Source organism: Centroberyx affinis, unplaced genomic scaffold (genome assembly GCF_046629955.1).
Source record: "Centroberyx affinis isolate AG114_WGS23_722 - 3 ecotype Tasmania unplaced genomic scaffold, CSIRO-AGI_Caff_v1 ptg002807l_1, whole genome shotgun sequence".
Taxonomy (NCBI): Eukaryota; Metazoa; Chordata; class Actinopteri; order Beryciformes; family Berycidae; genus Centroberyx; species Centroberyx affinis.
Window position 1 is genome coordinate 32,501 of NW_027280953.1, and position 10,173 is coordinate 42,673.

At 39.9% G+C, this 10,173-nt stretch overlaps 1 protein-coding gene across 1 annotated transcript in view; it reads left to right on the plus strand.

The window, feature by feature from the left end:
• Positions 1–8,066, plus strand: part of vipr2 (vasoactive intestinal peptide receptor 2) — a 35,702-nt gene extending 27,636 nt beyond the window's left edge. Inside the window, exons 7-13 of the mRNA XM_071535990.1 lie at positions 281–431; positions 2,351–2,411; positions 2,987–3,056; positions 4,824–4,915; positions 5,608–5,746; positions 7,732–7,773; positions 7,893–8,066. Of these exons, the coding sequence (XP_071392091.1) occupies positions 281–431; positions 2,351–2,411; positions 2,987–3,056; positions 4,824–4,915; positions 5,608–5,746; positions 7,732–7,773; positions 7,893–8,066 (729 nt within the window). The remainder of the gene's footprint in view (positions 1–280; positions 432–2,350; positions 2,412–2,986; positions 3,057–4,823; positions 4,916–5,607; positions 5,747–7,731; positions 7,774–7,892) is intronic.
• The last annotated feature ends 2,107 nt before the right edge of the window (positions 8,067–10,173 follow it).

A 10,173-nucleotide genomic window follows, 5' to 3' on the forward strand; every position in this document is an offset into this window, starting at 1 on the left:
ACATTCAAGTAAATAGTGGGATAATCGTAAGATGAAGACAAAAATAAACAGTAAGGTTAAAATAAAATAAAAGTAAGATAAAAAGATAAAATAAAAAGCCAATAAAGAGACGATAAAAAGACGATAAAAGATAAAAACATAAAAAGACAACATCACATCACATCACAGCAAGTCTATAAAAATGGGTTTTAAGAAGTGATTTAAAAGAAGTCACTGATTCTGATGAAATGCTGTGGACTGAAGCCTCCATGTTTTCTTGTTGTTGTTGTTGTTGTTGCAGGTGGGCTGTAAGATCAGCCTGGTGTTCTTCAACTACTTCATCATGGCCAACTTCTTCTGGCTGCTGGTGGAGGGTCTGTACCTCCACACCCTGCTGCTGGTCATACACACCTACTCTGCCCGCCTCGCCTTCTACATGCTCATCGGCTGGGGTAGGAAGCTCGCCAAAAACAAACTTACTCACTTACTGACTTACTCACTGACTCACCTAGTCAGATATGTACTTACTCACTTACTTACTTACTTACTTACTTACTTACTTACTTACTTACTCACTGACTCACCTAGTCAGATATGTACTTACTCACTTACTTACTTACTTACTGACTTACTCACTGACTCACCTAGTCAGATATGTAGTTACTCACTTACTTACTTACTTACTTACTTACTTACTTACTCACTGACTCACCTAGTCAGATATGTACTTACTCACTTACTTACTTACTTACTGACTTACTCACTGACTCACCTAGTCAGATATGTAGTTACTCACTTACTTACTTACTTACTTACTTACTCACTGACTCACCTAGTCAGATATGTACTTACTCACTTACTTACTTACTTACTGACTTACTCACTGACTCACCTAGTCAGATATGTAGTTACTCACTCACTCACTTACTTACTTACTTACTTACTCACTTACTGACTCACCTAGTCAAATATGTAGACTTACTCACTTAGTTACACACTTACTTATTTAATCACCTAGTCACTCACTTCATTACTTACTTATTTACTTACTTACTCACATACTTACTCAGTTACTTAATCACTCACTTACTTATTCACTTACTTACTTATTTACTTATTCACTCAGTCACATACTTACTCACTTATTTACTTATTCACTTACTTACTCACTTAATCACCTAGTCACTCACTTACTCACTTATTTACTTACTCACTTACTCACTTACTTACTCACAGACTTACTCACTCACTTATTCACTTACTTACTCACTTATTCACTTACTGACTTACTCACTCACTCACTTACTCACTCACTCACTTACTCACTCACTTACTTACTCACTCACTTACTCATTTACTTACTCACTTACTCACTTACTCACTTAATTACTCACTCACTTACTTACTCACTCACTTACTTACTCACTTACTTACTTACTTACTTACTCACTTACTTACTCACTTACATAATCACTTACTTAGTTACTTATTAATTTACTTACTTGAACACTTACTTACTTGAACTCTTACTCCTTTACTCACTTACCTACTCACAGACTCACTTACTCACTCAGTTACTCACTAGATCACTGTAACTTACTTAACACAATTACTTGCTTATTTACTTATTTTCTTACTTACTTTCCCCCCAAAAAACTTAATTCAAAAACACACACCATGCTTGCATGTGAAAAAAAAAAATCAAGATCAACACAAAAAACAAATCATGGCCTTAAGTCTTAAGTCTTTTCCTGCATCTTCTGACGGCTAAGAAGATGAAAACAATTAGACTCAAATTCAGTATTTTCACATTCTCATGCATACACACACATATACATACACACACACACACACACACACACAGTATACTCACACACATGTGCACACACATACACAGACAGCCTCTCTTGTCTCTGCTGGTGAGATGGAGGTGTGTTTAATAAAAGGCCAGTATGTAAACGGTCTGCAGCCCTCTGTCTTCAGTCAGGTCCTCTGTTCTCCTGTATGTTCTGTCTCAGCCGCTGGCATGTGACATCACACCTCCTTCCCCCATTCATCACCGCTATACCAACGCTTCCTCCCTAATGTACCACCATTTATCTGGAGCTGTTTAATGTATGTGTGTGTGTGTGTGTGTGTGTGTGTTAAAGAAGTCGTATTTCCTGTGTGGCACCTCATGAGGATGTTCTGTTTGGCAGACTGAGACTCTAAGCAGACTTCCATTCACCTAAACTCCTCCTATCTGCTTTCCCTTTCTTTCTCTCCTTTCTCTCCTCCCTCCATTCTTTCTTTCTTTCTTTCTTTCTTTCTTACTTTCTTTCTTTCTTTCTTTCTTTCTTTCTTTCTTCTTCTCCCCCTCTTTCTCTCGCAGGAATCCCCTCTGTGTTTGTGGTGGCGTGGATCATATGTAGGATTTACCTGGAGGATACATTGTGAGTCTGCGCCTCCTGCTCTGTAGCGTTTGAACATCACATTGATCACCACATACATTTTGAGACATTAGTATTATTAAAAAGAGCGGCCTCCACTCTGCACTGCAAAGAATATCCATCTCAACACGTCATTTAATCTTATTTTACTTAAAACAAGTGAAGAAATCTGTGAGTAGGGTGAGATAAATCACTTGTTTCCAATGAAAATCAGCTTTCAAGAATTGTCTTTGAATCAGGGACATCATCTTCAATTTTCTGCCTTTTTTCAAGATATTGAAAATTCCTGAAACAAGTGAAAATGCTTTGGAGACACATGGATCTCACTGCATTGGCCGAATCTTTCAATTCTCTTAGGGAAAATAAGCTTTTAAGAGTGAAAATGAGGCTAAATATATTCACGTTTCTTCTCTTTCCAGTGTTCATTTTAATATATCTGGTATGTTTCTAAATATTTAATGTATTGTGAGTATGTATTATACCATGTGTCTTGCTGCAAATTCCATATTCCACCAAATTCTTCATTAAGTCCTGAACTCGAATGTGACAAGCTTACTGGTTTATGTTCTTACTTCCAGGTGCTGGGAGAAAAATGAGGAGCCCATCCCCAGGAGAGTGATCAACTGGCCCATAATGGCTTCTGTCATTGTGAGTTTTATCCTAGTCAACACAAACTTAACATAACATCCACCGAGCAATTAGATAAGTTGAATTATACAACATTTGTTTCCGACCACAACGCTATGGTTAGACAAAAGCTGTTTCATTGCGGTATACCAACTTGTACCTCAAATTTTCAATGGTATCGCAATAGAATAAAGCACCAAGGATGTTTGTCGCTTAGCAACAGGAAACTAAGTGTTTACTGGAGGACGGCCAAAATGAAATGAAATGAAAACCCAAAGCTTGTCTTTTTGTTTAAAATTTGATGCTATCCTTCTATTCGGTGAATGTTGTATAAAAGTAATTACATACTCAGGGTTACGCTATATTGTTTTTATCAGTGCTGGTAAGCTGCTGCAGTATTGAAGGAACGAGGCTGCGTGCCGAATGCCAGTGTTATTGCTAAACAGAGATTCTACACACACAAGACTGTGTGTGTAGAAGAGTTAGAAGGATGTGAGATAAAACGAGTAGAGGAACGGCGTAGAGAAAATGCTTGTGTGAGATCTTGGCTCCGATGCAGCAGGATTAAGTCGGCCCTCGGTGGATCAAGGCTGTGCTGAAACAATCCCCACTGCGCCGTATTTGATATAACTATGGAAGAGAATGGGTGGTGTTGGTGGTGTGACTTTCAGATAGGCAGCGAAAATGCAATTTTTTGGCAGATGTGATATGAGTTGGACATTTTTTCTAAAGTCTGAACAGTCTGGCTCAGTCCAAAGACATGCTGGTCATATGAATTGAAGCCGCTAAATTGCCCATAGGTGTGAGGGTGTTTGTGTGTAGTATGGTATATAATGTATGTATATGATGTAGTATATGATGTATATGATGTGTATATACTGTATATATACAGTATATATGTAGTATGTATATATGAGTAGTATGGTACATGATGGTATGTAAAGCCCTTTGAGACTTGACTGTGATAAAGGCTAGAAATGACTCGTATTAGACATCACACGTTGCAACAAGAAGAGCAGCGAACAACAAATATGGAGGAGAGAAAGCGAGAGAGATGAAGAGGTTTCATGGCTCCTCAACAACATGGCAGATCAGCCCAGCCTCCTCCTGTGTTGACATAGTTAAACAAATGAGTTCTGAAAATGCCTCATCAAAACAGTCAGACTAAGCAACTGAGAAACTTCCATGTTACTAGCTTGTTGCAGCACCCAGAGCTGTTGGACAGAAACATGCTTTTAGTTGGCTGCGTTGTTACTAATAGCAGTGAATGATTGGACTGTCTAAACACACAAATGCCTTATAAATTATAACGTGGACAGTCAGTCTTAAAGATCAGATTTGAAAAATGATCGGATTTGTCTGAACATGGTGTTAGAGGAGAATGGGGAGGCGATGTGACTTTGAGTCACACTGTTTTCCCATGATAACGAGTTAATTTTCTTTGTTTTCTTGAGACACAAAGAATGAGAAAATTATCTCGAGGTCCCAGAATAACAAAAACTGTTATCAAAATGTGCTATATCTTGAGATGATGACATAAATAACTTCATATCTCGAGAAAACAAAGAAAATGAACTTGTTAACATGGGAAAATGGCATTAATAAAATATATAGCATAAATAGAATATATGTTCTCATTGGGCTTCCGTACTGTAGCCTACCGATGTCACCAAGACAAATTTGTTGTTGTACTTGGCTATTGAAGCAATTCAGGTTGTCTTTCTGATATTCAAGTAGGAATAGTTGATAATATGACTCTCCCTTTCCCACACTGTGTTTCTCTACAAGATCAACTTCATACTGTTCATCAGCATCATCCGCATCCTGGTACAGAAACTGCGCTGTTCCAATGTCGGGGGAAACGACCAATCACAATACAGGTACACTCCTAAAATACTAGGACACAGGAATGAGGAATCCTGTTTTCCCCCTTGACATTTTTACATAGAGGCTTTCATTGAGTGCAACCTCTGGCGGCCATGTTGGAGGTCCTCAGTTCTAAACTTGAACATCTCAACAGAATACAATAGATGTGGCTAATTTCTGTGCGGCTGATCATTTCATCACTGATCCATCTGACTGATTTTGTGTTGCTAACCATAGTATCTGGTCAGCTAACCATTACTATCTTGTTAACACATCTGATTAGCACACTAATATATTAGCAGCTAGTTTTAGCATGTTCACATTAACATCAGTGTCTTTGCTGGCTAGTTAGCTAGCTAATAGTTTGTTCAGGTTAACTGAGCTGACTCTGATTCTGACTCTGTTTTGGAGTAGAGACTAGGGCTAAAGACAAGACAGTTTACTGTGTCACAGTAACCTACATTTGGAAACAAATCCACCTTATCACTCTATTCACTTTTACTGAGAACATTACTGAATGGATCTACAGCCACAAGCTTTTTCAGATAGCTCTCTGTTTCTGGCTGGTTGTTAGAGATTTAGACATTATTTGCATACAGTCAGTTCTCCCTGATGGCGCCAGAAGTGGTTTCCTGTGGGTTCATGATTTCTGCATACCTATGTTTGTGTGTGTGTGTATGCGTGTGCGTGTGTGTGTGTTTTCCAGGCGTCTGGCAAAGTCCACCCTCCTGCTGATCCCTCTGTTTGGGGTGAACTATGTGGTGTTGGTCTACCTGATGGACACAGCTGATAAGAGCATGGAGCAGTTCAAGATCCTCTTTGACCTCGGCCTTGGATCCTTCCAGGTAGCTAATGGAGATAAGAAGGCTTTCACAACACTGTATATGCAGTTTGGGAAAAATAAACTGTTATCTGATGCAGGGCTGTAGTTCTTGAGTCCTGTCTGCAGAACACCTTTCTGACGTCTTTGACTTGTCTTGGTCTTGGTCTTATTTTGACTCAGACTTATTGGATGCTATTGGATGTTGACTCAACCCAAACCTGACTAATGCCTGAAATCTCACTAATACTTTTCAGTGGTATTTTTGAACCTGAACCCATCCCAAACCAATTGAAAAATTTGGCCTCACCATACCCAAATCCAAACCCACAGTCTCTACAGTCCAGTTTGGTTGGGCTGTTGTAATATAGAAAAGACCAGAATGGTTTAATCTATTTTAAATCTGTGGGTAGTTAGACCATCGCATCTTTCTTAATTTAATAACATTTTTGTTCCAGTAACAAAAGGCACAATTAACATCAATAACCATCATTCAGCAGGTAACTATGCCAGTTTTTGCCATCTGGCTAGTTTTCAGCTGCAGCCCCTGGCAGCTTGGAGAGTGCCCAACTCTCTTTACAGCTATATACTTTGAAGCCAGAACCTCCTGTTGAGCCTTGTGGAGGCGACTTGGGTCCAATTCAACCAAGCAAACATCTGTGATGGGAGGAACCCACTTGATAAACCAACCGAAAATCCTGCTCTCACCCCCCCCCCCCCCCTCACTTTTAACATGTAAGCCTGGTTTCCCACATAGCACAGAGGATAGTTACATCAGATCCTGTGTGTTGGTAAAATGTACAACATGGAACATTAACTACCTAACCTATTGACAGATTAGGTCCGTATTCTGGCTCATTTTCTAATAAACAGATCAGGAGCCCATGAGGGGGTTCAGGGGTCCATGAAGGTGTTTCAGGAGTTCTTGAGAGGTTTTCAGGAGTTCTTGAAGGTGTTTCAGCAGTTCTTGAAGGTGTTTGAGGAGTTCTTGAAGATGTTTGAGGAGTTCTTGAAGGTGTTTCAGGTGTTCTTGAAGGTTTTGCAGGAGTTCTTGAGGGGGTCTCAAGAGTTCGTGAGGGGTTTTCAGGAGTTCTTGAAGGTGTTTCAGGAGTTCTTGAAGGTGTTTCAGGTGTTCTTGAAGGTGTTTCAGGTGTTCTTGGAGGTTTTGCAGGAGTTCTTGAGGGGGTCTAAGGAGTTCTTGAGGGGTTTTCAAGAGTTCTTGAAGGTGTTTCAGGAGTTCTTGAGGGGGCTTCAGGGGTCCTTGAAGGGGGATCAGGGTTCCATGAAGGTGTTTCAGGAGTTCTTGAAGGTGTTTCAGGAGTTCTTGATGGGGGGTTCAGGGGTCCTTGAGGGTGTTCAGGGGTCCATGAAGGTGTTTCAGGAGTTCTTGAAGGTGTTTCAGGAGGTTTTGAGGGGGTATCAGGGGTCCTTGAGGGGCTTCAGGGGGTCCCCAGCAAAATGAACAATGGTTTCAGTTCCTTATTTACTCAAAATTACCAAGTCTGTAGACGGAATCACCTCGCACACCCTTGCTTTGTTTGGTGTGTAAAAACCAGTAGAATATCTTCAGTAGAAAAAAGATGGTTCACACTAAAAAAGTACTAGGTTTTCCGAAGATTTTCTGTTCTCATAATGCTATGTTTTTTTTCATTTTTTAAAATAAATGCAGAAGAAACATCATGCACAAACGTTTCAGCTACTTCTCTTGGAGCGCGAACCATCTTTTTTCTACTGAAGAAACTCACAATGGAACCCAATTAGACAGTGTATATTGTGTAAGAATGGTTACTCTAATCATGGGTTTCACTCTCACCACTATCACCTCTTCACAGTCATACAGTTTAATTATAAATCAACAACAACAAATATCTTCCTATATGTATAAAATCGTATCCAATGAGGGTCTAATGCATTTCTATTTAGGGTCTCTTACATGAAAACGTATTAAAAACCTTATATGCTTGCACAGCTAAAGCAGTAACAGTACAGTATGTTTACTGTGTGTTTTAGGGTCTAGTGGTGGCCATCCTCTACTGTTTCCTCAATAGTGAGGTAAGTCTACACATACACACAAAGATACACACAGGTTTCCAATGAGATAATTCTGGGCAATGGATTTCCTACTTTCCGTACGCTCACTGTGTGTGTGTGTGTGTGTGTGTGTGTCTAAGGTCCAGAGCGAGCTGAGGAGGACGTGGAGGAGTCTATCTCTGAAGCGTTACGTGGGGCGGGACTACCGGCTGCACGCCATGTCAGTCAGCCGGAACGGCACCGATAACTCCTCCCACTTCCCCAGGAACTCCCGAGCCCAGTCCATCCTGCAGACTGAGACCACGATGCTCTGACCGCAGGACCAGCAGCGTCACGCCCACAGCACGCCGCCTTACCGGGAAGTAAACAGGAAGTAGCTGCCCGGCACCTCCTGAAATGAACGCCAACCATTCCAGCAGTTTCAGTCTGCACGGCTGAATGAAAGTTTGCTTTGTAAAGACATTTTTAACTAATTGACTTGCAACGAGCGAGCAGGCAGAGCCACTTTGGCGGGACACGTTTATACACAAACATTTGCTACTGCAGGGGTTGAACCTGTGACCTGCTGATGTTTCCCAGGTGAATGACTTCTTATAAGACTGAATTTGCCTCCTGGAGATTTCTAACATTACTGCTGAGTCCGTCTTAAAGTCATTTAGACCAGCGGCTCTGGTCTTTTCAACTCAACCCCCAAAAGCGATGCCTACTCATGATCCCCCTGCTGCAGCCATAAACATGCAGAATGGTGACCTTCATCAACAAATTATATTTTAATTTTCCCTTTTCTATTTTATTAATAATTAATCATTGTAAGAAACCTAGAGGTTGCAAATGAAGGTTTTAATTCCAAAACACTATATCCATTTTGGAAAAACATTCTTACTTAATGTTTATTGTTGGATATTTCTAAAAGACAGTGGACTATATCATCTGCAATGCTACTATTGTGTAAGCATAAGTTTTAAGATAACTAATAGCTTCAATAGTGAGTTGTGCTTTCATGTCAGCAGTCATTTTGTAGAGGCAGGTATATGTTTTTCTGTTGGTGGATATCTCGTTTGGAATGAAAGTCTTCAAAGAAAAGAGCATTTATCACAAATATTAAAAACATGATAAAGAATTTGTATATTAGAAATATATTGTTTCAGATGCCATAAATCATGTAATAAATGCAGTTAGTGACCAAGGGAACTGCAGCATCAGGTTGAAAATAGCTGGTTTTGACAATCAGGAAAACTTTTGACTATATAAACAGGCCAAGCAGACCTGATGCCGTGTTCACATCATCATTTACCGTAAATATGAGCTGCTGACTGGGAAAAGTCATTCACATCAGCCTCCTGCTGGTGAAAGCAGAACATGTGGGATGTTTTTTTGGAGCTTCTTATTGGCGTCATGAATTGCAGAAGTGTGTCAACACAAGCAGCAAACACTGCAGTGAGTCCACAGATGTCGGCAGTCCAATGTGATAAAAATAAAGAAAATTAGCAGTCATGTTTGTGGGTGATTTTAAATTCATAGATAAAAATGATTTTGGATGTGGGCGTCCCAATGAGTTAAACGTGTTAAACTCTCTTCCCTCTTTCGATTCTCCCGATGTGACCTGAACGCAGCGCGACCCCTCTGTGCCTCCTGTGACCCGGGAAGTGAAACGGGGTGGAAACAGACAGTTTCAGGTGTGTCGACACACCGAAAAACACAGAGTGCAGGAAAGAGGCGGACTGTCGAAGCTCATGGGACTTTTGATTGTTTGTTATTTCACACATGTAGCAGTTGGTGCCAAGGTGTAATATTGTGTCATGTTGATATTAGGGTTCGACCGGTATGGGTTTCTCAAAGCCGGTACCGATATCTTTGTACTGAAGCTGATAGCTGATATTTTGTGCCAATATTCAATATCGTTAAATTTGACTTTTAATGTTTTAACGGCAAAAATTAAGAGGATTTGGGATTGTCAGGGTGGAAAAGCCTCAGAAACAGCATTTAGACAATTCTGACTTTATTATCAGAATTCTGACTTTAATCTCAGAATTTTGACTTTGATCTCAGAATTCTGACTTTATTATCAGAATTCTGACTTTAATCTCAGAATTTTGACTTAGATCTCAGAATTCTGACTTTAATCTCAGAATTCTGACTTTGATCTCAGAATTCGGACTTTATTATCAAAATTCTGACTTTGATCTCAGAATTCTGACTTTATTATCAGAATTTTGACTTTGATCTCAGAAGTGACTGATTTTAAACTCAGAACTCAAATACATTTTTCACACGTGGCCCAAATCCTCTTCCATAATTATCAGTGTGTTGGTCACTGAACACGTGCTTTTATCCAAAGTGACTTACAGTAATTCCTTACTCTGCTGCGTTCTGCCTGCCTTGTGTAGGAATCAAACCACAGACCGGGTTTTAAATCCTACT